Below are 27,911 nucleotides of genomic sequence, written 5' to 3' on the forward strand. Positions count from 1 at the left end.
AATTCTCGCTCCATGAATTGCTGGAGTCTACCTTGCAGGATCTTGAGCATTACCTTGCTGGCATGTGAAATAAGTGCCACTGTCCGATAGTTTGAACATTCTTTAGTGTTTCCCTTTTTTGGTATGGGGATATAAGTTGATTTTTTCCAGTCTGATGGCCATTCTTGTGTTTTCCAAATTTGCTGTCATATGGCATCACCTTGACAGCATCATCTTGCAATATTTTAAACAGTTCAGCTGGGATACCGTCGTCTCCTGCTGCCTTGTTATTAGCAATGCTTCTTAAGGCCCATTCAACCTCACTCTTCAGGATGTCTGGCTCTAACTCACTGACCACACCGTCTGAGCTATCCCCGATATTATTATCCTTCCTATACCGATCTTCCGTATATTCTTGCCACCTTTTCTTGATCTCTTCTGTTTCTGTTAGGTCCTTGCCATCTTTGTTTTTGATCATACCCATTTTTGCCTGGAATTTACCTCCGATGTTTCTAATTTTCTGGAAGAGGTCTCTTGTCCTTCCTATTCTATTGTCTTCTTCCACTTCCGTACATTGCTTGTTTAAAAATAATTCCTTATCTCTTCTGGCTAACCTCTGGAATTTTGCATTTAATTGGGCATATCTCCCCCTATCACTGTTGCCTTTTGCTTTCCTTCTTTTTTGGGCTACTTCCAGTGTCTCAGCAGACAGCCATCTTGCCTTCTTGGTTTTCTTTTTCTTTGGGACGTTTTTTGTTGCCACCTCTTGGACAATGTTGCAAACTTCTGTCCATAGTTCTTCCGGGACCCTATCTACTAAATCTAGTCCCTTAAATCTATTCTTCACTTCCACTGCATATTCATTAGGAATATTAGTGAGCTCATATCTAACTGATCTGTGGGTCTTCCCTATTCTCTTTAGTTTGATTCTAAATTGTGCAATAAGAAGTTCATGATCTTGTTTTTACTGTCTTGTTTTTACTGTCTGTATAGATGTCCGCCACCTTTGGCTGCAAAGGATGTAGTCAATCTGGTTTCGGTGTCGGCCATCTGGTGAAGTCCATGTATAAAGCCGTCTTTTCGGTTGTTGGAAGAGAGTGTTTGTTATGCACAGTGAGTTGTCCTGGCAGAATTCTATCAGCCTATGTCCCGCTTCATTTTGTTCTCCTAGACCATGCTTACCTGTAATTCCAGATGTCATTTGACTGCCCACCTTAGTGTTCCAGTCTCCTGTAACGAAAATAACAAATTAAACTGTTTGGTTAGTAGAAAGGGCCGAAATGCAGCTACAGTATAATTAAACTGTTTGGTTAGTATTGGATGCACTGGGAACCTCCATCCTGATGTCACTTTTTAGGTCCAGCATCCATGTTTTGGCGGAATTTAAATAATTTCTAGGTGCCCAAGCATGCTGGCCTCCTCCTGCAATGGGAGCACTCCGTCGTATCGGTTCTGATTTCACAATCAGTATGAAAAACAGAACTGAAGATATATGTTCAATATGGATGTCTGTCTTAGTATACATTTCTGTAGTTGGGAACTTTGAACTCTGCAGGGAAGCAAGGACCCAAAGGACGTCTTTCTCAACACAGCGCGACTCTCAAAAAAGATTTGTGACCGTCATGGCAGAACAGCCATTAGAAACCTGAGTTGGAAAACCAGGAAATACTTTTCAATTAAGTTCCTGGCAACACATCCTCAGTTTAAAGGGGTGTTCCACGGATTGCCTTCTATGGCAAATTACATCAAAGCCTGTGAAGGTTTGAGGCCTAGAGAGGCAAAGTAAAAAGGTCAAGCCTTAGAGGCCTGGGGTTTTTCTGTTAGGAAAGGCTATCCCTGAGAGGGTAGTTTCAATTTCCCACTTAAGTTTCATTTCTCCAGTTAAGTTTCGTTTCTTCAAGATTGAAACAGTACTTTCTGTTTTGGGGGAAGAGGGTATAAAAGAGTGAGTGAGCCAGAGAGGAGAGAGCAGGGAAAGGACGAGAGCATGAGGAAGAAGCTGGAAAAGCCTAAATGCAGCTAGGGTAAAAGAATTTGTGTTTTGGCAACTTTTCATTTTCTTTTAATGCCTTTGTATGACTCAGCTCTATTGACTAAATATATTTATTGCCATTTGGTTGTTTTAAAATACTGCTGTGTTAAGCTACAAGTGTCTGGAGTGTCACTCGCCCCACATCTACAGCCTAAACCCCACGTTACTGGAGCTGATTTAGGAGATATAGGCCTAGGATAGCTTCAAGAAGTACAATTATCCCACCTCCTTAAAGACCTCAACACAAAAACACATGCACTCAGAACCTTAACAGGATTAGAATGAGCAATGCTAATAAAGGAGGGAAGGGAATTGTATCTTTAGTTTATGCTATCCTATTAGACACCCAGATGGATTCGATGGTGGGCTTGAAGAAAGTGTGGGAAGGAGATTTTGGAAGGCAATCAGATGACACTAGATGGAATAAATTATGGAACAATAGACCATTAGATCAATATCAGCTATTCAAGAATTGAATATCAGCTATTCAAGCATTGAGCAGGGGGTTGGACTCGATGGCCTTGTAGGCTCCTTCCAACTCTGCTATTCTGTGATTCTATGATTCTATGAAAGGAAGGAAGGTGGGACTTTTAAGGAAGCAAAAGATCCTGAAGGAGTTCCTCAGGGGTCCAGGTGATAGCTGGAACCCTGACAAAGCCTAGATTGAAAAAGGTAAGTTTTAGAAGCTTCCATGGGGCAAATCATTTCTGTAGTAATTATCCAAAGAAGCAGTACAAGATAGGAGACTTGGTATCAGACACGTATGTTTTGCCACCCAAGATCACTACCGATAGTGATTTCAAAAAACGTATCCACTGACCGCCCCCCCAGTGCCCCCTCCGCTCATCATGCCTCCTCCCCCATAGCTTAGCTTTGCCTCCTGCCACCATCTGAGCTTTGGACCCACTTCAAGTAGGTAAGCAAGGGGGGGAACAAAGCAGACGTGAGGAGCACGCCTTCCGCACTGGAGATCTTACTGGAATGCATAGAAGGGCAATTCACTCACCACAAGGCTGGTCTGGACATACGTGCCCCTTCGCTGACTCAGCGTTTGCAATTTCGGTACCTAAAAGCAAAACGTTTATAATTAAAGCACGGGAAAAATAGCCGATACATGGGGAAGTGGGGGGAAATACTTACCAGCAATTTCAGGGCCCATGTAGTCCAGAACATCGATTGTGGCTAGGTCTTGGCTGAAAAGTTCCTCAGATCCCTCTCTCAAAATACTAGAACCCAAAGGCTGTCATCCCACGAAGCTGATTGGTGGGAGATTCAGGACAGATAAAAGGAAGGACTTCTTCACACAGCGCAGAGTTAAACTAGGGAATTCACTACCACAAGATATAGTGATGGCCACCAATTTGGAGGGCTTTAAAAGGGGGTTGGATAAATTCCTGGAGGAGAAGGCTATCAAGGGCTACTAGCCCTAGAGGGCTCTGTGCTACCGCCACCTTTAGAGGCAGTAAGCCTATATACACCAGTTACTGGGGAACATGGGCGGGAGGGTGCTGTTGCACTCGTGTCCAGCTTGTGGATTCCTGCTCAACATCTGGTTGGCCACCGTGTGAACAGAGTGATGGACTAGATGGACCCTCGGTCTGATCCAGCAGGGCTCTTCCTATGTTCTTGGGATTCGGAGGGACAATTGCAGTGTAGTTAATTTTAATGCTACCGCTAACACGCTTGGGTTGTACTGTAGCATCACGTATGGAGTTCATTGCAGTAGGGGTGAACAGCCACATTACTTCTGGACTGGGAGTTGTGATTTACCACCAGGTGGTATTCCAGCTTCAGAGATTTTTGTCTTTGTATGGCACTCAACCGCGCTTCGTTGGTGCCCACAGTTTTTCATTTCCCGAGAAATACGTTCATAGGAATCTACGTTCCTACGACTCGGTCTAAGCTGATCCTTTATTTTCTGTCCTCCCCCCGAACGTCAAGGACATCAAGGAAACACCACTGTCTTTTGTCACTGAATCTAGAGCCATCAGGATCTCTTCTCGATCATCCTCGAGTGTTTCAGGAAAACAGTTCCAGCTGTCTACAATACGCTGGTATTTCCAGCTAACCAGCGTTTGTCCCCATTCACACAAAATGACAAACTACAGTTAGTTGAAAACAGAAGTCGATGCTTCCACCGTGGGGGACAGCTGAAACTCGGCCAGGAGGGAGTTCCACAGTCAGGGTGCCACCACTGAGAAGTCCCTCTTTGGTAGCTCATCAACTTTTTTCAGGTTAGATTTCCTTGTGCCTGTATTATCGTAGTTTATGTTAAGTGTAAGCGTATTATCATAGTTTGTGTTTAGTTCTGTAAGTATTTGAGTATTTTAAGTATTAAATATTTTATTAAATATTTAATACTTAAAATATTTTATTAAATATTTAATACTTAAATATATAATTAAATATTTAATACTTAAATATTTATTTTATTAATACTTTATTAAGTATTAAATAAGTATTAAATATTTTAAGTATTTGAAGATAGCACTCTTCAAATACTTAAAAGGTTGTCACACAGAGGAGGGCCAGGATCTCTTCTCGATCCTCCCAGAATGCAGGACACGGAATAACGGGCTCAAGTTAAAGGAAGCCAGATTCCAGCTGGACATCAGGAAAAACTTCCTGACTGTTAGAGCAGTCCGACAATGGAACCAGTTAGCTAGGGAGGTTGTGGGCTCTTCCACACTAGAAGCCTTCAAGAGGCAGCTGGACAGCCATCTCTCAGGGATGCTTTAGGGTGGATTCCTGCATTGAGCAGGGGGTTGGACTCGATGGCCTTGTAGGCCCCTTCCAACTCTGCTATTCTATGCAAAGCTGAGAAGGCGCAGTCAAGGGGAGAGAGAATGCTTTTTGTACATGTGGAGTTGTGCACGAGCGATGGACAAAGGTGTGAAGAAAAGAAAAAACAGGACAGTCAACTTGCACAGACGCAAAATTGCACACAATTGCACACCACAATGTCAGAGCATGCACACAGCTCCTACGGGATGCAAGGCATTCCCTCTAACGTGAATTTAATCCGAGAATACAGGGCTCACTTGAGAACGGAACCACACAGAAGTTGTGGTAAAGGGAAAATCCGTCACAATATGACTTGGCGAATGTATGTATTATTGCATTTATATCCCACCGATTTTCCTCCAAGAAACCCAAGGCGGTGTACATAATCCTCCTCCTCCTCTTTACTTTATCCTCACAACAACCCTGTGAGGTGGGTTGGGCTGAGAGTCTGTGACTGCCCCTAAGTCACCCAGTGGGTTTCCATGGCTGAGTGGGGATTAGACCCTGGATCTCCCAACTCCCAGTCCAACACTTTAGCCTCTAACACCACACTGGCTTTTAGGGCAGGAAAACCCACAGTTGATGTGGAATGGGGGTAATGTCACGTATCACGCTCATGGGCGAGGCGCAGTAGCATTGCAGTAAATCCCCCAAAGTGATTGAGAGGAGAGAGATATGATAGCACTCTTCAAAATCTTGAAAGGTTGTTACACAGCAGAGGGCCAGGATCTCTTCTCGATCCTCCCAGAGTGCAGGACACGGAATAACGGGCTCAAGTTACAGGAAGCCAGATCCCAGCTGGACATCAGGAAAACCTTCCTGACTGTTAGAGCAGTACGACAATGGAACCAATGACCTAGGTAGATCGTGGGCTCTCCCACACTAGAAGCTTTCAAGAGGCAGCTGGACAAGCATCTGTCAGGGATGCTTTAGGGTGGATTCCTGCATTGAGCAGGAGGTTGGACTCAATGGCCTTGTAGGCCCCTTCCAGCTCTATTTTATGATTCTATGAGATTGGCTCCAGATGTTTTGAGTTTCAACACCCAGTTGAAGGCCCTGCCAACATGGCCAATGATCAGGAATGCTGGGAGTTGAAGTCTAAACATCTGGAGATCTACTTTCTGCCCACTCCTGAGATACAGAACACATTTGCGCAAACATAGCGGGGTTGGTATGTCGGTTGAATTTGCAAAACTACCCTCACTGGTGTGGGTCACCATGTTGTGCTCATGTTGCTCATTCTGCAACTTGGCTCATGCTGTTCTAAACCCCTTGCAAACAGAGTGGAATGCAAACACAAGGAAGATAAATAGAGGAATGAGCTCCATGCAAAAGTATACACTTTGGGTGCGGAATGCCACAAGTACAATTGCAGCCATCTCCATACTATGGATATTGGAAGAAGGGCTTGGAAGATATGCATGTGAGGCATTTCAGACCTGTGGCCATTCTTTTTAGTTTTTGTAAGCCGATTTACTTAACCAAGGGAAAGAAAGGTCCTTACTCAGAAAGGCCACGTTTGCTGAATTCTCCCCCATGACTTCTTTGTGCAGAGCTCTTTGGCCTTGATCCAGCAGTACCCACTCCTCCTCGGTAAAATGCACAGCCACATCCTCGAAAGTTACCATGTCCTGAAAGAAGAAGGCAACATCTATTCCTCACAGATCATGAAACAATTCTTCCACTTCCGACACTATCTGAAAGGACAATTAAGACAGGGTGAACCAGAATTCTCCTACATAAGACTGAGGCTTCTACAGGTGGCATTCACAGGCCTTGCCAGTGAGTAGTTTTGACAGAAACAAAGGGAAAGAGACAGTGGAAGCTTCCACTCTTACAGATGGCCTCAATAATTTTAAATACAAATAAAATTTAAAAAGATTCTTTGAAGCATGGGAAAGAGGGGCACCAAAGACATCTTTGGTTTCTCTCTCCAGTGTGGCTTCTTACTTCAAGAAAAGTAAGAAGTTACCTCACGTGGCCACACAGAAGTTACCTCACGAGGCCACACAGAAGTTACCTCACGTGGCCACACAGAAGTTACCTCACGTGGCCACACAGAAGTTACCTCACGAGGCCACATAGAAGTTACCTCACGAGGCCACACATAAGTTACCGCACCATATAATTTACACAACGAACACAGCTCATTGGCAGAGCCTCTGCTTTGCATGCAGAAGATCTCAGGTTCAATCCCCGGCATCTCCAGGTAGGGCTGGAAAAACTCCGGCCTAAAACGCTGAACAGTCATTGTTGGCAATATGAGGCTAGATGGACCTACGGTCTCACTCACTGACCCTGTTCAGATGACACGCTAAGCCACAGTGGTTAATCATTTTGAGCTAAACTTTATGGCTTAGCATGTCATGTGAACCATCCCTAACCATGGTGGCTACATAACCACGGTTTAAACATGCTCACTAACTATTTGCTGCAAAAGGGTTAGCGGCCTAACCATGGCTTAGCATGTTGTCTGAATAGGCCCAGTATAAGGCAGCTTCCTATGTTCCTACCTCAACAGGCGGCACAGAAGAAGTTTCCATTCCACCACCAAGAAGAGATGACCTTGCACGGGTTGCTGGCTTGGTTCCACCACCTGTGAGGGCCACAAAGAAGGCAAGAAGGTGTTTGGCCTTTTATATTTGCTTCACAATTCAATCGTTTGCTAATTGGCTTATGTAACGCAACGATGTTTGTGTTCTCAAAAGCTGCACCGCGAATGACCACGGTTAATAATGGGATGGTAACCAGTGAGGTCTGAATGAACAGTGACGATTTCCTCACCATCACCACATGTACTGAATTTAAACCTGAAACCTTCGATAACACTCCAAGCATCTGATGAAGTCGACTATAGTCCACAGAAGCCGAAGACAGAGTAGATCTGTTAGACTTTTAGGATGCCAAAAGATGAGGAGGAGGAGGATTATTTATTATTTTATAAATAACAGCCAAAGCTCCCTGGGCGGTTCAGGGCTCTGGAAACAAAGACTAAAAGACTAAAAGAACTGGGTATGTTTAGGAGAGACTAAAAGAACTGGGTATGTTTAGCCTAGAGAAGAGAAGACTGAGGGGAGACATGATAGCACTCTTCAAATACTTGAAAGGTTGTCACACGGAGGAGGGCCAGGATCCCTTCTCGATCATCCCAGAGTGCAGGACACGGAATAATGGGCTCAAGTTAAAGGACGCCAGATTCCGGCTGGACATCAGGAAAAACTTCCTGACTGTTAAAGCAATACAACAATGGGACCAATGACCTAGGCAGGTTGTGGGCTCTACCACACTAGAGGCCTTCAAGAGGCAGCTGGACAACCATCCGTCAGGGATGCTTTAGGGTAGATTCCTGCATTGAGCAGAGAGTTGGACTCGATGGCTTTGTAGGCCTCTTCCAACTCTACTATTCTATGAATCTAAGACTCCTGGTTGTTTTTGCTGTAATAGGCTAACATGGCTACCGCTCTGGTAATCTTTCCACATTGGATCTTTCAAAAAGCTCTTTGTGTGCATAAAATTTTAACTTGTTGATGCCCAACGCAATGGAAACCATGGGAGAGGCTGAGGGCAGGCTTCTTCCTCGCCCAAGATTCAGGGGACACAAAAGCAGCCCACGGGGTTTCAGGGACATTCGAAAGGGGGAAGTAGAAACACAGCTCAGTCATCCTTACCCAGTGAGGGGACACCTCCATCCCTCTTCTGCTTGACCCCCCTGAACAACGGCCTCTGTTCTGAGTCGGACAGGTCCTTCGTTGCCTCAGCCCCTCCTGGGTGCTTTTGCAACTGGGTGAGGAAGACATACAGGGAAAAAGGATTAGAAAAAAGTGGTACAAGAAAAGCCAGGGTGAGGTTGGGACATTCCTCCCTCGGAGGATTTCGAGACAACTTGGGTGCACTCCCTGGAACTACCACGATGAAACACTCTCACCTGCTTCTTGTCCTCTGCCTGGCTCAGGAGGAAGCCTTCGGCCAGGGCCACCGCCTCGGAGCTGGTCTCCGCTCCACATTCCCTCACCCAGCTCTCCATCTCCGGGGGAAGGACAGACAGAAACTGCTCCAGGATCACCAGATCCAGGATCTGAGCCTTGGTGTGTCGCTTTGGCTTCAGCCACTGATGGCAGAGATCGTGGAGTCGGCTGCAAACCGCCCGAGGGCCCTCGGCCTCCTGGTAGTTGAACTTTCTGAAGCGCTGGTGCTGTACGTCTGCCCGGTTCCTCTGCCCGGTTCCTTCCCAGAATTCCCTGCTGCTCTCAGCCTTGACAGCACCAGGGCCTTTTCCCACTTCAAGGCCAGTTGAGTTTCGCTCTTCCATCATCTCCCACCTGGGCTTCACAGCCACCTTCAGCAGGGTGTCAGGACCTTTCTGCTCTTCTACCGATTTCTTTCTTAAGGCAAGGACTTCCCTCAGTTGGGTGGTCCTGCAGGGTCACAACTATGTTCAGAGTGAGCTATTCAAAAGGAAAATCCTTTACAAACAAAGCGAGGCCTCTGGCTATAACTAGGACTTCTCCCTGTAGGAAAGGCAGGCAAATGTCAAGATTCACAGACAATATAGAGACATGGGCAGGGTGTCTATATGAAAAGGAGGACAGGGCTCCTGTATCTTTAACAGTTGCATAGAAAAGGGAATTTTGGCAGGTGTCACTTGTATGCATGCAGCACCTGGTGAAATGACGATTTCCCCACCATCACCACATAGAATCATAGAATAGCAGAGTTGGAAGGGGCCTACAAGGCCATCGAGTCCAACCCCCTGCTCAATGCAGGAATCCACCCTAAAGCATCCCTGACAGATGGTTGTCCAGCTGCCTCTTGAAGGCCTCTAGTGTGGGAGAGCCCACAACCTCCCTAGGAAACTGATTCCATTGCCATACTGCTCTAACAGTCAGGAAGTTTTTCCTGATGTCCAGCTGGAATCTGGCTTCCTGTAACTTGAGCCCGTTATTCCGTGTCCTGCACTCTGGGAGGATCGAGAAGAGATCCCAGCCCTCCTCTGTGTGACAGCCTTTTAAGTATTTGAAGAGTGCTATCATGTCTCCCCTCCATCTTCTCTTCTCCAGGCTAAACATGCCCAGTTCTTTCAGTCTCTCTGCACAGGGCTTTGTTTCCAGACCCCTGATCATCCTGGTTGCCCTCCTCTGAACACGCTCCAGTTTGTCTGCGTCCTTCTTGAATTGTGGAGCCCAGAACTGGACGCAATACTCTAGATGAGGCCTAACCAGGGCCGAATAGAGAGGAACCAGTACCTCACGTGATTTGGAAGCTTTACTTCTATTAATGCAGCCCAAAATAGCATTTGCCTTTCTTGCAGCCGCATTGCACCGTTGGCTCATATACAGCTTGCAATCTACAACAATTCCAAGATCCTTCTCGTTTGTAGTATTGCTGAGCCAAGTGTCCCCCATCTTGTAACTGTGCATTTGTGCAACATGTACTGAATTTAAACCTGAAACCTTCGATAACACTCCAAGCATCTGTAATATTGCTTTCTGTATCTATTATTGTATAGTAAACATCTTTTTTTATTTCTCCTCTTGCCTAAATAACCATTCTACCTTCTCACCCCTCACCCAATCTCCATCCCCCACACCTCAAATAATTTGGACTCCTTTCAACTGGGCTAAAATACTGATCCTTTTCTAATTATTATTCCCCAGATTATGGAGATTAGGGAAAGGGGCAAAAGGAGGGGCAGGGTGGGAGGAGAGAAATTCATTTCAGAAGCAGAGTGAACAAAGAGCCAAGAAGAAGAAAAGGGGAAAGGAAGTAGCCAGAAAATGGGGAGACGATGTGGGGAGGAGACAATGGGGAGAAGGAGGCATCCAAGAAAAGGGGAAAGGAGGGGGGAAAGGGGGAGAGAGGAGGCAGCTAGAAAATGGGGGAAGGAAAAAAATGGGGGCAAGGAGAAAAGGGGGTGGGAGAGAAGACAAAGGTGATGAGGAAAAAGGGGAAGGTAAGGAGGCAGCCAGAAAATGGGGAGAATCAGAAGAGGGGGAAGGAGGCATCCAAGAAATAGGGGAAGGGGGAAAAAGGGAGGAGAAGGCAGCCAGAAAAAGGGGAGAATAATAAAAAGAGGGATGGAGGAAAGGGGGGAAGAAGAAAAAGGGCAGAATAATAAAAAGAGGGATGGAGAAAAGGGGGAAAGAAGAAAAAGGGGAGAATGAGGCACCTAGGAAATGGTGAGAAGAAAACAGGGGAGAAGGAGAGAAAGGTGGAGAGGAGAGAAAAGGGGTGATGGAGGCAGCCCAAAAATGGGGAGAAAAGGAGAGGGGAAGCAGTAAATAAAAAAGAGGGGGGGACGAAGGCAGAAGTTTTGAAGGGAGACTGCTTGATTGAGAGGAGGCGTTGATGGTGGGGAGACAGCCGTCCCCCGTCCCTCCAGAAAGGAAACTCACCTGGAGAACATCCAGAGGCCGCCTGCCTTACCTGCAGCTCCCAGCCAACGCTCTATAGAGCTCACGTACAAGGCCAAGGCAGGCAGATGGGCGGGCGGCAGGCCGCCCCGGCGCGCCAAGGGCCCAGCCAATAGCCAACGGGCCCGGCCCTACCGCTGCTCACCTGGGCCCCGAGGGTCTCGCCCCAGAAGGTCACGGGGTCTTCCAGGAACACGCCGGGCGCTTTCGAGGGGGAGCTGGCGGGGCCACAGGCGGGGAAAGCCGGAGACACACCCCTCCGGCTCCCAAGGGAAGGGGGAATCAAATAGTAATCACGTGTGAAAGCGGAACGCGTGTCTTCCTGCGTGCAGGAGTTGACACACCAAGGGAGCCCTAGGTTGCCGCCTGAGGCCACTGAGCACTGGATGTGCAGCCGGGGGCAACCATGGGACAATGTCGGCCCTTGCTGGAACTTGAGGGATGTTTTGTGCGGGGTGGGTGGAGGATCCAACAAGCTATTTATTTATTTGATTTAAACCCTATCGTTTTAACAAGAAAAATTGCGCTCAAGGCAGTTTGCAATCATAAATAAAACTGGATTAAAACAATCATAAAACCAGGCCACAAAATTTGGGAGAGTGCACCAGTTTGTTATGGACTACAATTCCCACCTTCCCTGGCCATGGGCCCTGCTAGCTTGGAGCTGATGGGAGGTGAAGTCCAAAATACCTGGAGGACATCAGCTTGAGGAAAGGCCAGGTTACGCGTATTAACAGAGGCTACTACCAGCCATGACGGTTGATACTGGTGGTAGCATATGGCCATGAGGACTAGTAGCCATTGATAGACTTCTCCAGGAATTTGTCCAGCCCCTTTAAAAGCCGTGCAATTGGTGGTCATTTTGTGGTAGTGAATTCCATAGCTTAAAATCTGCATTTTAAATATGTGCTCTGTGCATAGAGTGACACACCGCACATCTTTAAAGTGCAAGCGCTTTATTAGAAAGGAGGACAGGGCTCCTGTATCTTTAACAGTTGTATAGAAAAGGGAATTTCAGTAGGTGTCATTTGTATGCATGCAGCACCTGGTGAAATTTCCTCTTTATCACAACAGTTAAAGCTTCAGGAGCCCTGCCCTCTTTCGTATCTGGTCAGGAGAGCAGGGCTCTTGCAACTTTAACAGTTGTATAGAAAAGGGAATTTCAGCAGGGGACATTTGTATGCATGCAGCACCTGGTGGAATTCTCTCTTCGTCACAACAGTCAAAGCTGCAGGAGCCCTGCCTAGAGTGACCAGATACAAAAGAGGGCAGGGCACCTGCAGCTTTCACTGTTCTTTTGAAAAGGGGATGTCCCCAGGTGCTCCATGCCAACAAATGACACCTGCTGAAATTCCCCTTTCAATACAACTGTTAAAGATATGGGAGCCCTGTCCTCCTTTCCATAGGGTCACCCTATCCCATCCCCCTTTTTAAAGCCATCCAAATTCGTGACTATCACATCTTGTAGTAGTGAATTCCATAGTTTAAAGTCTGCATTTTAGTTAGGGTGACCCTATGAAAAGGAGGACAGGGCTCCTGTGCCTTTAACAGTTGTATTGAAAAGGGAATTTCAGCAGGTGTCATTTGTATATATGGAGAACCTGATGAAATTTCCTCTTCATCACAACAGTTAAAGCTGCAGGTGCTCTGCCCTCTTTTAAATCTGGTCACAGTATAGTTGCAGTATAGCTCCTGCAGCTTTAACTGTGGTGATGAAGAGGGAATTTCACCAGGTTCTCCATGCATACAAATGATACATGCTGAAATTCCCTTTTCTATGCAACTGTAAAAGGTACAGGAGCCCTGTCCTCCTTTTCATAGGGTCACCCTATTTTAGTGATGTGCTCTGTGCATAGAATGACACACTGCATGTCTTTAAAGGGCAAGCGCTTTAACGTTTTCCCTGCAAAGAAAAATACGGCTTCACATACACACACACACCATCCCTACACAAAACCTATCCAAGGATGCAGCCGCATGTGAATCTAGTTACATTCCGAGATCCTCAAGCCTTCACTGGCAAGCTGAAACCTTTGGTTCCCCCTTCACCACACACACACACACACACACACACACTTTGACAGTGAGGAAGAGTCCACTCTGCGCCGGAAGCAGGGGTGGGTGGGTTGTGCTGCTTTAATTTTCTCTCTTATTGGCTCTATGGGACATGCTCCTCCCAGATCTGTGTCTTCCTCTGGAGTTCTTCCCTCTCTTCCAGGCCTCCAAGGGACTGAATCTCCCTGACTGCAACTGTGCTCCCTTCCCCTGGGCTCCTGTTACTTCAGAGTCACCTCGGCTACCTCCTATCACCAGGTATTTAGGATGATCCTAGGCCTCATTTTAGTATGCACCGAGCACTGATCATCAGGGTGCATAAACTGGGCCTGAAGGCAACCAGGGTGCCCAGTTCTGGCACCGAATGGCTTTAAGGGAGCCGTGTGCCCACAGAACCTCCTGCGGCGGGAAACATTTGTGCTTTGAAAGCTGCACAAGGGGTGTTTAATAACGGGGAGGGGGGCCAAAACAGCGCATAGTTAAACTATGGAATTCGCTACCGCACGATGTGGTGATGGCCACTCATTTGAATGGCTTTGAAAGGGGGTTGGATAAATTCCTGGAGGAGAAGACTATCCATGGCTACTGATGGCTATCTCTAGTATCAGAGGCAGTAAGCCTAGGGTGACCATACGGAAAGGCGGACAGGGCTCCTGTATCTTTCACAGTTGCATAGAAAAGGGAATTTCAGGCAGTGTCATTTGTATGCAGGCAGCACCTGGTGAAATGCCCTCTTCATCCCAACAGTTTATTTATTATTATTATTATTATTATTATTTATTTATTTATTTATTTATATAGCACCATCAATGTACACGGTGCTGTACAGAGTAAAACAGTAAATAGCAAGACCCTGCCGCATAGGCTTACAATCTATTTATTTATTGCATTTTTATACCGCCCAATAGCCAAAGCTCTCTGGGCGGTTCACAAAAGCAGTTAAAGCTGCAGGAGCCCTGCCCTCTTTTGTGTCTGGTCAACAGAGCAGAACTCCTGCAGCTTTAACTGTTGGGATGAAGAGGGAATTTCACCAGGTGCCGCAGGCATACAAATGACACCTGCTGAAATTCCCTTTTCTATCCATCTGTTAAAGGTAGAATGATAGAATAGCAGAGTTGGAAGGGTCCTACAAGGCCATCGATTCCAACCCCCTGCTCAATGCAGGAATCCACCCTAAAGCATCCCTGACAGATGGTTGTCCAGCTGCCTCTTGAAGGCCTCTAGTGTGGGAGAGCCCACAACCTCCCTAGGTAACCGGTTCCATTGTCCTACTGCTCTAATAGTCAGGAAGTTTTTCCTGATGTCCAGCTGGAATCTGGCTTCCTTTAACTTGAGCCCGTTATTCCGTGTCCTGTGCTCTGGGAGGATCGAGAAGAGATCCTGGCCCTCCTCTGTGTGACAACCTTTTAAGTATTTGAAGAGTGCTCTCATGTCTCCCCTCCATCTTCTCTTCTCCAGGCTAAACATTCCCAGTTCTTTCAGTCTCTCTTCGTAGGGCTTTGTTTCCAGACCCCTGATCATAGAGGAGCTCTGTCTCCCTTTTCATATGGTCACCCAGCAACTGTATACAACAGTTGCTGGGGAACATGGGTGGGAGGGTGCTGTTGCACTGTGTCCTACTTTGTTGGTCCCTGGTCAACAGCTGGTTGGCCACTGTGGGAACAGAGTTCTGGACTGGATGGACCCTCATTCTGATCCAGCAGAGCTCTTCTGATCTTACAAGATTCAGGAGAGACAAAAGCACTTCTTCTTTACACAGTTCAAAGTTAATCAATGGAACTCACTTCCACAAGATGTAGTGATGGCCACCACTTTGGATGACTTTAAAAGTGGATTGGACAAATTCGCAACTCCCATGAGCCCCAACCTGCTTAGCCAATGTTGAGGCATGATGGGAGTTGCAATTTGTGAAGAAACGGTCTTTTATTGTTTTTTGTTCGTATATATATTTTAATGTTTGGTTGCTGGCTTGATTTGCTTTAACAAATCCTTTCTCTTACAGGCAATGGTGAGTTGGTGGGAGAAAGGGAGAGTTAGAACGTTGAGCTGTTTGAATGGTATCGTCTGTTCGGCTGTTTCTTTTTCAGTTGAGACTGAGAGAGAGTGTAACTGCCGCTGGGTTTTTCTTTGTGAGGTAGATAAAGACTGGCTTTTGGAAGGGATGGATGAGGGAAACTAGGCTCTAGATTTCCCTGGGTGGTGGAGGGAGCTGCATTTATTTTAACACCCTGAAAAGTTGTAGTAATACATCCTTTTTCTTGTAAATAATAGCCTGTTCAGACAACACACTAAACCATGGTTAGGCCTCTAACCCTTTTGCTGTAAACATGCTCACTAACTATTTGCTGCAAAAGGGTTAGCGGCATAAGCATGGCTTAGCGTGCTGTTTGAACAGGACCAGTGTTGTCCTTTAACCAAGGATTTAAATAGGGTGACCATATGAAAAGGAGGACAGGGCTCCTGTATCTTTAACTGTAATGTAGAAAAGGGAATTTCAGCAGGTGTCAATTGAAGAGGGTGAAATTCTCTCTTCATCACACCAGTTAAAGCTGCAGAAACCCTGCCCTCTTTTGTATCTGGCCACTCTGCTATAGCTAGTGTAGCTTTAACTGTTGTGATGAAGAGGGAATTTCACCCTCTTCAATTGACACCTGCTGAAATTCCCTTTTCTACATTACTGTTAAAGATACAGGAGCCCTGTCCTCCTTTTCATAGGGTCACCCTAATTTAAAGGCCTGCTTCCCCGGCGCGTTAATAGCCAATTAAACACTTAATCCATTTACTTCCGATACTGCAGTATGGGGGTGTTCTCCGGTTCCACAAGATGGAGGCACCCCGAACAAAGGAATCTCAGAGTATATATAGGCCCTGACTACAAGAGGGTGTTAGTCCCTTTCTAACCCTTCTATTGGTCAGTTCTGGATTAGCAAGTTAAGTTACATTCAATTTTCAAGTTAAGGTGCACAGTCTCAACGAGTCATAGGTTACATTGGATGCTCTGTTGGTCGAAAGTTTTTCTCTTTGTCTGCTAGGACCTGATGGCTACCATTAAGGAATTCAAATCTGGCACGTAGCCACATGCAGCCACCCTTTAGCAGAGAAGCCATCTTTAACTCTTGGCACATTGCATTCATTAGAGAGATGAAACCTTTTCCTGGGGCCATCACCAGTGTGTTTAAACGGTGGTTAAGTACCCACCGTAGTTAGGAATGGCTTACACGGCACGCTAAGCCGGAATGTTTAGCTCAAAATGCTTAACCATCGTGGCGTCTGAACAGAGTCAAAGGTTTCAATATTGTTTTGTCATTTTAAAACCACGCCGTGCTCAGTCTTATTTGTTGCTGAAGGTTTGTGATATATACAGGCTACATAGCAAGAGGATTTGCCCTGGCGTGTGAAGATGAAGGATCAAGACCCACATGGTCCAGGTGGAAAGAAGAGAGCTGGGAACAGCCCCGATGCCGTCCAAGCTGGGACTTTGTGGGAAAGATCCGTGCACAAGATCCTGGGGGTGGACGTGGCCAGCTCGGAGGAGAAACGCCAGCGCTTTCGGCAGTTCCTCTCCCGGGAGGCTGAGCGGCCCCGAGCATTTTGCAGCCGGCTCCATCACATCGGCTGTCGATGGCTGAAGCCGGAGCAGCACACCAAAAAACAGATCTTGGACCTGGTGATTCTGGAGCTCTTTCTGATTGGCTTGCCCCCGGAGCTGGGTAGCTGGGTCAGAGAGTGTGGAGCGGAGTCCAGTTCCCAGGCGGTGGCCCTGGCAGAAGGCTTCCTCCTGAGCCAGGCAGAGGATGAGAAGCAGGCAGAGAAGCAGGTGAGCAGGGGGTTGGACTCGATGACCTTATAGGCCCCTTCCAACTCTACTATTCTATGATTCTTTCTAAACTTCTTCGTTCTTTCCCCCCATATTATTATTATTATTATTATTATTATTATTATTAACGTTTCTATACCACCCCATAGCTGAAGCTCTCTGGGTGGTTTACAAACATTTAAACATTAAAAACAATATGCAAAATTTTAAATCGCACAACAGACAGTACACACAGAGACAGCATACAACTAAAAACAACTTTGGGCCGTCAGACAAACCATCAAAACCAATCCGGGATGGATTAAAAGTCCTCCGATGCTGCTAAATGCCTGGGGAAAGAGAAAAAGTCGTGACCCAGCGCTGAAAAGATAGTAATGTTGGTGCCAAGCGGGCCTTGTAGGGGAGATCATTCCAGAATTGGGGGGCCACCACCAAAAAGGCCTTCTCCCTCTTTGCCATCTTCTGAGCCTCCCTCAGAAAAGGCACCTGGAGAAGGACCTTAGATACCCTATAACTATCAAAGCCCTATGAAGAGAGACTGAAAGAACTGGGCATGTTTAGCCTGGAGAAGAGAAAATTGAGGGGAGACATGATAGCTCTCTTCAAATACTTCAAAGGTTGTCACACAGAGGAGGGCCAGGATCTCTTCTTGATCCTCCCAGAGTACAGGACATGGAATAACGGGCTCAAGTTAAAGGAAGCCAGATTCCAGCTGGACATCAGGAAAAACTTCCTGAGTGTTAGAGCAGTACGACAACGGAACCAGTTACCTAGGGAGGTTGTGGGCTCTCCCACACTAGAGGCCTTCAAGAGGCAGCTGGACAAGCATCTGTCAGGGATGCTTTAGGGTGGATTCCTGCACTGAGCAGGGGGTTGGACTCGATGGCCTTGTAGGCCCCTTCCAACTCTGCTTTTCTATGATTCTATGAGTCTATGTTGACCGTAGTGTACGGATATGTTCAAGCCGGGAGAGGCAAAACAGTCCTGAGCAGTGTAGGGCTTTATAGGTTAAAAACAGCACCTTGAATCAGGCTGGGAAACAAATCAGTTACCTTTATACTGAGTCGGTCACCACCCTACCCAACCCAACTCTGACTGGCAGCAGCTCTCCAAGAACTTTCCCAGCCCTTTTACCCAAGATCCTTAGACGTGGAAATGCTAGATCTTGAACTTGGGGCCTTTTAATTCCTTCATCTCTGTGCAGCTGCTGCTATTATTATTATTATTTTTATTCCGCCTTTTTTCCTCCAAGGAACCCAAGGCTGCATGCATAATCCTCCTCCTCTCCATTTTATCCTCACAACAACAACCCTGTGAGGTAGGTTGGGCTGAGAGTCTGTGACTGGCCCAAAGTCACCCAGTGGGTTTCCATTTATTTATTTATTTACTTATTACATTTTTATACCGCCCAATAGCCGAAGCTCTCTGGGCGGTTCACATGGCTGAGTGGGGACTAGAACCCAGATCTCCCAACTCCCAGTCCAACCCTCTAGCCACTACACCACACTGGCTCCACACTGGCTTGTAGAGTCGTTTCCCTACAGCTTCCATAATTCATCTGCTGTAAGAGGAACACAGGGAAGCGCTCTTATACTGAGCCAGACCGTTAGCCCATCTATCTCAGAATCGTTGACACTGGGTTCAGAGAACACCATAACCCTCCCTCAAGTATGGGTTGAGCATGGGTTGTCATTGAACTGCGGGTTTTCGTTGAAACATGGGTTATTGTGTGGTCTGAATCCAATTGAAGTAACCAACCACGGTTTGTTAACCTCGAACAAGCCACAGTTCACAACCCAACAACAAACCATGGATTCAAGTTCACGGGTTGTTTGTGGTTAACCATGGTTGTTTGTGGTTAACTCTAGAGTTTCAGGCAGGATTCCTTCCCAGCCCGAGGTGAAGTTGACAGGGAGTGAACCTGGCCCTTCTGCATGCAAAGCTGAAGCAGAGTTAAACTATGGAACTCACTGCCACAAGATGTAGTGATGGCTACAAATGTGGGTGGCTTTAAAAGGGGGGTTGGACAAATTCCTGGAGGAGAAGGCTATCCATGGCTACTTGCCCTGATGGCCGTGTGCTACCGCTGATATCAGAGGCAATATGGCTATGTACACTTGTTGCTGGGGAACATGGGTGGGAGGGTGGTATTGCACTCATGTCCTGCTTGTAGCTTGTGCCTTTGCCTGTGGGTAGCTGGTTGGTCACAATGCTGGATTAGATGACTCTTTGGTCTGATCCAGCAGGGCTCTTATGTTCTTATGACTGAGCTACAGCCCCTGTGATGATCACAGCAGGAGTATTTGGAATGAGTGGAGCAGGACAAACTGCATTCCTTTGCCTGTCCCATTCAAGGTGGTTGTTAATATCCCAGAGGCGCAAAGGGCTCCGTTGGACGTGAATCAGAAGCTCCACATCCGGGAGGGGACACAGGAGCGAGACGGAAGGACCACGTTGTTGGGTAAGGATGCTGTGTGCCTGGATGTTCTGAAGTGCTTAGGAAAGTTTCCCAACATGGCCTTTCCTGAAGCTCTGCAGAGTAGTTATTGTAGGGTGACCCTATGAAAAGGAGGACAGGGCTCCTGTATCTTTAACAGTTGTGTTGAAAAGGGAATTTCAGCAGGTGCCATTTGTATACAGTATATGAGGAACCTGGTGAAATTTCCTCTTCATCACAACAGGTAAAGCTGCAGGTGCCCTGCCCTCTTTTAAATCTGGTCGCTCTAGTATAGCTCCTGCACCTTTAAATTGTTGTGATGAAGAGGGAATTTCAACAGGTTCTCCATATATACAAATGACACCTGCTGAAATTCCCTTTTCTATGCAACTGTTAAAGATACAGGAGCCCTGTCCTCCTTTTCATAGGGTCACTCTAAGTTATTGGTGATTTGGCTATTGGGCGGTATAAAAATACAATAAATAAATATTATTGGCTCAGTTCAGACAACACGTGAGCCAACCCAGTGTGAAAACTCCACTCAACGGTTGAGTTTTTAGGAGGTACTCCCCACACAATGTGTTCTAACTCCGCCATTGTGTGACTGTGGGCTACCGTGGAGTTGAGTAAAATCCAGGCGATGTTTGATTGATAGTTCCTCCATCCTCTCTCCTCCCCCAGTCCTCCTGATGGTATCCCATTAGCCATTGCTGCTAAAAAACAATCCTGGCAGTGCTCCTAGAGTGGCATTCGCTCCTTTTGCCGCTCTTGCCAGGGAACTCTGTAGCCAGTGGGAAAAGTCAACGCAACGCTACGGAAAACTCCACGGAGCCCTCCACACAACGGTTGTGCAGGAACTTTCCTCTGTACAGCGTGGATATTCTGCGTGGAGTGTTTCCCTCCACCCCCAAAAAACCTCCACTGTGGGGTGGAGTTTTCCCGCCAGACAACACATTTCTTAACGGTGGTGTAAACACTCCACCATGGAGTTCTAAAAGTTAAAGGAAGCCAGATTCCAGCTGGACATCAGGAAAAGCTTCCTGACTGTCAGAACAGTACGACAATGGAACCAGTTACCTAGGGAGGTTGTGGGCTCTCCCACACTAGAGGCCTTCAAGAGGCAGCTGGACAACCATCTGTCAGAGATGCTTTAGGGTGGATTCCTGCATTGAGCAGGGGATTGGACTCGATGGCCTTGTAGGCCCCTTCCAACTCTGCTATTCTATGATTCTATGAAAACCACCATTGAGAAACGTCTGAACTGAACCACTATTATTGATTTCATTTCTATACCACCCCATAGCCAAAGCAATTTGGTTGGTTCACAGCAGTTCATAAAAAAAAATTCAACAATATCACAAAATACACATTTCCAAATTGAGGCCCAGCAGGGTTTACTCCAGGGGTGGGAACTTCTAGTCTTCTAGATGTTCTGGCCTACAACTCCCATCAGCTCTAGCCAACCTAGCCAATTGTGAGGGATGTTGGGAGTTGTATGGCAAAACATCTGGTTTAGTCAGATCCATGCCTGCAGAGAGCTTCGGCTATTGGGCGGTATAAAAATGTAATAAATAAAATGAACAAAATTCATGAGCTGCTTTGATTTTCCCCTAGGCCTGCATGACCGAGTTGCCACCGGCTTCTCCCAGAATTCATTAACGATGTGTTTAAGGGCAGGTGCTGGACAGAATGCAGAATTTGTGGGACTGAAACCTATATTTATTTGTTTATTTATTTATTTATTGCATTTCTATACCGCCCAATAGCCGAAGCTCTCTGGGCGGTTTACAAAATTAAGACAATTCAAAACAAAACAACAGTATAAAACCATAATATAAAATACAATATAAAAGCACAACCAAGATAAAAACAGCAGCGATGCAAAAATACAAATTTAAAATACAAATTTAAAACAGCTAGGTTAAAATTAATTTATAGACTGTTGAAATACTGGGAAAATAAAAAGGCCTTCACCTGGCATCTAAAAGAATATAATGTAGGTGCCAAGCGAACCTCCTTAGCCGGGGTGCCACAGCAGAGAAGGCCCTGCTCCTAGTCCACCACTCTGCTGCTAAGATCATCTTCCTGGCCCGCCGCTCTGACCATGTCACTCCGCTTCTGAAATCTCTCCATTGGCTCCCAATTCATTCCAGAATCCAATATAAACTTCTCCTGTTGACCTTCAAAGCTTTTCACGGTCTAGCTCCTGCCTATCTCTCCTCTCTCATCTCACACTATTGCCCCGCTCGTGCTCTTCGCTCCTCTGATGCCATGCTTCTTGCCTGCCCAAGGGTCTCTACTTCCCTTGCTCGGCTTCGTCCATTTTCCTCTGCTGCCCCTCATGCCTGGAATGCTCTTCCAGAACACCTGAGAACTACCAACTCAATCACAGCTTTTAAAACACAGCTAAAAACTTTTCTTTTCCCTATAGCTTTTAAACTTTGAGTTTGTTCTGACTCTATACTGTTAGCTTCACCCTTCCCGGTGCCTGTTTACACTTCCCTGTGCCTGTTTGCATTCTCCTTCCCTTCTTATTGTTTACTACAACTTTATTAGATTGTAAGCCTATGCGGCAGGGTCTTGCTATTTACTGTGTTATCTGTACAGCACCATGTACATCGATGGTGCTATATAAATAAATAATAATAATAATAATAATAATAGTAGCCACCTGCCTCACTTCCTTTGGCAGGGGTTGGGGAGAATTATTGTGAATTCCAAGGATAAAGCTCTTCCCCTCTACCTTTTCGTCCCATGTAGGAACTGGAACAAAATCCCTGGAACATTCAGGACCATCTCCTCTTCGTGGTGGACTGGAAGCAACAGTAACACAGCCTACTGCAGTAAGGAAAGAATCATGGGGAAGACATGCCCGGGACATATTAGTGCATGTTGGGCCCCCAGAATGACACCTGCTTGGCTTCTATGGCTGCAAGATCTAAAAGCCACCCTGTAAGAAGGCTATAGAAATGTGCAGTTAATCCACAATATCATCCTCGTTTTGACAGTGAGGGAGACAGTAGCTGTGAAGGTTTGAGGCTTACTGAGGCAAATTAATATTAAGTCAGGCTTTAGAGGCCGGGGAAGGGGCGGTTCTGTTGGGAGGGAGTCTCCCTGAGAGGAGTAGTTTCATTTCTCCAGTTAAGAATCATTTCCTGCTTAAGTTTCATTTCTCCAGTTAAGTTTCATTTCTTCAAGATTGAAACAGTACTTTCTGCTTTGGGGGCAGAGAGTATAAAAGAGTGAGAGAGCCGGAGAAAGACCAGACCATAAGGAAGGAGCAGAAAGATGCAGCTTGAAGAAGTCTAGGTGCAGCTTAGGGTAAAAGAACTTGCATTTTTGCAATTTTTCTTTTCTTTTAATGCCTTTTGTACCACTCAGTTCTATTGACTAAATAGCTTTAATTGTAATTTGCTTGTTTCATTTTACAAAATCCGTTGTGTTAAACCGTAAGTGTCTGAAGTGTCACTCATCCCATGCCTTCAGCCTAAACCCCATGTTATGGGAAGGGGAAGGCAAAAAGAAGGAAGGTGGAACTCTTTAAGAAGGTTGCTCAGGGTGTCCAGGTCATAGAAGGAACCCTGACAGTAGCATTTTAACACCCTGATGGGAGCAATCCATGAGGAAAGAATGTTTTCTCATTTCAGGGTCTGGTGTCCTTCAAAGAGGTGGCTGTGTGTTTCGCAGAGGAGGAATGGGCTCTGCTGGATCCAGGCCAAAGGGCTCTGTACAAGGAAGTCATGATGGAGAATTATGGGACTGTGGCCTCTCTGGGTGAGCCTCCCATGAACTAACTAACTGCAACACTGCCCCCTTCCAGCAATTTGCAGATGAGGTTGCAGGAGTCCCAACATTCAAAAAGGGGTTAAAATCAATGCAAGAGGAGAAGAAGCACTCCAGCCCAGCTCCTCTCCCCCAGTGAGTTCATGGGAATTTTGACTACTGTTGGCTTCAGGAACTCTATAGCCTCCAGTGTGGTATCCTGAGATTCCTTCCTATTGCTCCTCCCCTTCCTCTTCCCCCGTGACTTCCTCCATTGCTGGGAGCACACTTTTTTGCTCTCTCGCAACTCGTTTTGAAACTCAACGCTGTACCTGCATTTTTATGCAAGAACATTTGTGAGTAAAACAATTTGACCTTTTCTTCAACTTGTGGAGGGCAGCTGTCTGAAGAGGGAGAGTCCTGTATCCATGGAAGCTCTCCACATGAGTCAGAACACAGATTTGTCCACGTTCAAGCTCACATGGAGAGCTTCCACGGATAAAATGTATTTCACCCCCCAGGGAATTGAGGCTTGTTTTTCTTTATCGCTGCTTTCAAACTTTATTTTATTTATTGCATTTTTATACCACCCAATAGCTGAAGTTCCCTGGGTGGTTTTGCCCAGGGATTTGCACTGTGCCTGCATCAAGGGTAGGCAAACCGGCACACGTTTTGGACTGCAACTTCCGTAATCCCTGACCATTTGCCTTCTTGACTGGGGCTTATGGGAGCTGTCGTCTGAAACAGTCAGCAGGCACCCGGGTGCATCTTGAATTCAGTGCCAAAAGATGTAGTGATACCCACCAACTCAGAGACCTTTAAAAGAGAGTTAGACAAATTCATGGAGGCTGTTAGCCACAATGGCTATATATTATCTGTTTCAGTGCCAGAGATGGTCTGCTCATATACAAGCTTGGCGAAAGCTCTCATGCTGCCAGAGAAGGGAGAACACATGTGCGCCTCTGCCACATCTTCCCCCATGCGGTTGAAACCTGCAGTCACATCTTCAGCCATTAGGGGCAGGCTTCCCTAGCTTTCGAGTCCATATGATCTGAAACCAGGGGAGATTCTATGTCTGTCCCTCCCCCCAGTGTGAGTAGCCCTCCTCAAGTACATAGAGTGGACAGTCTCCTCCTTCAGGGGCTATGGGGCCATTAGGGTGACCATATGAAAAAGAGGACCGGGCTCCTGTATCTTTAACAATTATATACAAGAGGGAGTTTCAGCAGGTGCCCTTTGTATGCATTCAGCAACTGGTGAAATTCCCTCTTCATCCCAAAAGTTAAAGCTGCAGGAGCCTTGCCCTCCTTTGTATCTGCTCAAGAGAGCAGGGCTCCTGCAGCTTTAACTTTTGGGATGAAGAGGGAATTTCACCAGGTGCTGAATGCATACAAAGGGCACCTGCTGAAATTCCCTTTTTTATATAACTGTTAAAGATACAGGAGCCCGGTCCTCGGAAGAGGTTTTCCAAGCCTTCCTTATGATCCCTGGGACGCTCAACCAGGGACCATAGGATGCTCTTAGTGGTGGTGATGGTATAATAATAATACCGAATAACAAAAATGTTGTTGAAAAGGAAAAGAGAGAAAAATATGTGCCACAGGTCGTGGAAAAATAAGCACAGTACACAGATTGGCAGTCATTCCCATCTAACTGTCATAAGCAAGTGATTTAGAAGTCAAAGAACTATGGCAACAGGAAAAGGTCACAATTATTCCATTAGTCACATCAGTCACTGGCATCACATTAAAAAAAACTACACAGAAAACCTTCAGAAACTGGGCCCACCAAAATACATCCACACCAACATCCAGAAAGCAGTCATACTTAAAACCTGCTCAATTGTCAGGAAATTCTTGAATCTGTAAAGGACAGCATGACTTGGCAAAGCCCATCATGTCTGTCTAGAAAAAACACCATGAGCGAGAAAGAGATGATGATGATGATGATAGTTTGTGGGATGCCAAGGAGGAAGGCCAAAAATCTCATCTGTTCTTATTTTTCTTCCAAGACCTATCTGTGGTACCCAAACCGGACCTCATCTGTTGGTTGGAAGAAATAGACATTCTTTTTGTGGAAGATCCGATTATCCACAGCTTCTCAGAAGGGGAGAATTCAGCAGGTAGGTGCTTAGGAACAGGGTGAGACCCTTTTAATTTCGGATGGGATTCACTCAGAGATCTGGTGAATTTTGCCAATTCTGATGCAAAAGACCTATACACACTTCTGTGGGAGGAAGCCCCTCTGAAAACAAGGGGAATGATTTCTGAGCAGACAGCCATAGAACCGCACTGTGAGTTACCTGCAACAGACCGACTTGTTAGACTACCTTGAAGACCCAAGGTGACGGTCTCTGATGGCTTTGTATTCTCCACTGACATCCATCTGAGTGCTGTTAAGCCCACTCTTAGCCATGAAACTCCGTAGCTGACTTTGAGCAAATAACTCTTTCTCAGCCAAGAGTTGTTGCACGGATAAAAATGGGGAAGGGAAAATGTGTACGCCGCCTTGAGCCACCTGGACGAACGGCTGGGGCTATAGGTGTAATAAATAAAGAGATCACAGAAGAAAGGCTACATTTTGTGGGGGAAATGTGGGCTTCTCGCTGGAGAGTTGGTAGGCCTGGAGAGATAATAGGAACAACTGTGCTGGAATGCACCAAAGGCCTCCGAATATCAGTTGTGATAGAGGTGATCAGAATTATGCATGGTGTGGAGAATGTGGATAGGGAGACATTTTTCTCCTTCTCTCAAAATACTAGAATCCAGTGGGGTCATCCCATGAAACTGATTGGTAGGAGATCCAGGACAAATAAAAGGAAGGACTTCTTCACACAGCGCAGAGTTAAATTATGGAACTCACTACCACAAGATTTTGTGATGGCCACCAATCTGGATGGCTTTAAAAGGGGGTTGGATAAATTCCTGGAGGCGAAGGCTATCAGTGGCTACTTGCCATGATTAAATTCTACCTCCAGTGTCAGAGGTAGTATGACTGTGTGAACCAGTTGCTGGGGAACATGGGCGGGAAGGTGCCGTTGCACTCGTGACCTGCATGTGGGTTTCCTGTGGGCACCTGGTTGACCACTGTGTGAGCAGAATGCTGGACTAGATGGACTTTTGGTCTGATCCAAAAGGTCCATCTTGTATTCTCCACTGACATCCATCTGTGCAGTTAAGCATTCTTAGGTGCTTAACTAAGGATCTTAGGTGATCCTTAGGTTCGTAATTCCGTCTGATCTCTGGTTATGAGGCAGCATTTCTTCCTCACTTTCTTAACAAATTTCTTTATTCTTGCAGGAAATGTGCAGGACAGTGAGAACAATGTTGAGCCATCTCAGGCTGCAATGGAAAGAGATGTGTCTCAAAGCAAGAGAAAGAGAAGAAAAACTGGTGGGAAAGTATCCAGCACTTGTCAGGATAATACATTTCATAAAACCATAAGCTCAGTAGGACCATTAGAAAGTGAAAGCTTTCACCAAAAATCAAACCTTAATAAACATCAGAGAATTCAAACTTCAGAGAAATGCTACCCCTGTCTTGACTGTGCAAAGAGCTTTGGTGATAAATCAGCCTTAAAGAGACACCAAAGAACTCACGCAGGGGAGACACCATATACTTGTTTGGAGTGTGGAAAGAACTTCAGTGAGAATGCAAGCCTTATCGGACATCAAAGAACTCACACGGGGGAGAAACCATATCCATGCCTCGTGTGTGGCAGGAGCTTCAGTGAGAGTGGAAGTCTTATTAGACATCAAAGAACTCATACAGGGGAGAAACCATATATGTGCTTGGTGTGTGGAAAGACCTTCAACATGAAAACACACCTTACTTCACATCAAAGAATGCACACAGGGGAAGAACCATATGAGTGTTTCGAGTGTGGAAAGAGCTTCAGAGATGCTTCAAACCTTACTAGACATCAGAGAATTCACACAGGAGAGAAACCATATACATGCTTGGTGTGTGGAAAGAGATTCAGTCAGAGTTCACATCTCACTTTCCATCAAAGAACTCACACAGGGGAAAAGCCATATAAATGCTTTGAGTGTGGAAATTGCTTCAATCGGCGTGCACATCTTCATAGACATCAGAGAATTCACACAGGGGAGAAACCGTCTTAATGCTTGGAGTGTGGCAATTCACATACATCAGAGAATTTACAAAAAGTATTTTAATGCATTTGCATTCAGTGATCCCCAGAATTCCATATTCAGTATGTGGGTAAAACAACAGTTGACCTATGCACATCTTTTAGGAATGATAAAACAGCAATCTTGATGAAAAAATGGGAACAACCAATTGCAAGGTCCTTCTATTCAGATAATCAAAGCTTTTCTGTTTTCTCAATTATTGCATATAGCAATGCCATCTGATCCAAGGACATTGGAAAGAAAAGAAAACATCTGGATATATAATCTTGACAACTTAACACCTGACATCGCTCATATGCAACAAATGCCACATTTCTGAATATTCCATCCTTGGTGTTTCATTATTGCCACCTTTGCTTACAGTACCCTTTGATTCACATCGGAGGGAGCTAAAAGATTTTGATTTAAAACCTTAATATTTTTGTTCATGTTAGTCAAGGTAAAATTAAATATCTATATCCACATTTCACTGTCTTGATTAT

General features: G+C 45.8%; 2 protein-coding genes across 2 annotated transcripts in view; one reads left to right on the forward strand and one right to left on the reverse strand.

The window, feature by feature from the left end:
- Window positions 1–27,911, reverse strand: part of LOC134395722 (zinc finger protein 420-like) — a 107,486-nt gene that overhangs the window by 13,318 nt on the left and 66,257 nt on the right. The gene's annotated exons all lie outside the window — the stretch shown is intronic.
- Window positions 16,627–27,883, forward strand: LOC134396388 (zinc finger protein 287-like). Its single transcript, XM_063122871.1, has 6 exons — window positions 16,627–17,077; window positions 19,433–19,538; window positions 22,275–22,357; window positions 23,162–23,288; window positions 25,288–25,398; window positions 26,576–27,883. Exons 1-6 carry the CDS (start codon window positions 16,661–16,663, stop codon window positions 27,397–27,399), a joined length of 1,668 nt encoding a protein of 555 aa, XP_062978941.1. The 5' UTR covers window positions 16,627–16,660; the 3' UTR covers window positions 27,400–27,883.

The sequence above is a fragment of the Elgaria multicarinata genome, chromosome 3, assembly GCF_023053635.1.
Source record: "Elgaria multicarinata webbii isolate HBS135686 ecotype San Diego chromosome 3, rElgMul1.1.pri, whole genome shotgun sequence".
NCBI classification, from domain to species: domain Eukaryota; kingdom Metazoa; phylum Chordata; class Lepidosauria; order Squamata; family Anguidae; genus Elgaria; species Elgaria multicarinata.

Bases quoted from the DNA above. Each gene is read 5' to 3' on its own strand.
- LOC134396388 (XM_063122871.1), top strand. From the start codon at position 16,661: ATGAAGGATCAAGACCCACATGGTCCAGGTGGAAAGAAGAGAGCTGGG. The intron at 17,078-19,432 runs GTGAGCAGGGGG...GTCCCATTCAAG, and splicing joins AGAAGCAGGCAGAGAAGCAG to GTGGTTGTTAATATCCCAGA. The intron at 23,289-25,287 runs GTGAGCCTCCCA...TTTTCTTCCAAG, and splicing joins TGGGACTGTGGCCTCTCTGG to ACCTATCTGTGGTACCCAAA.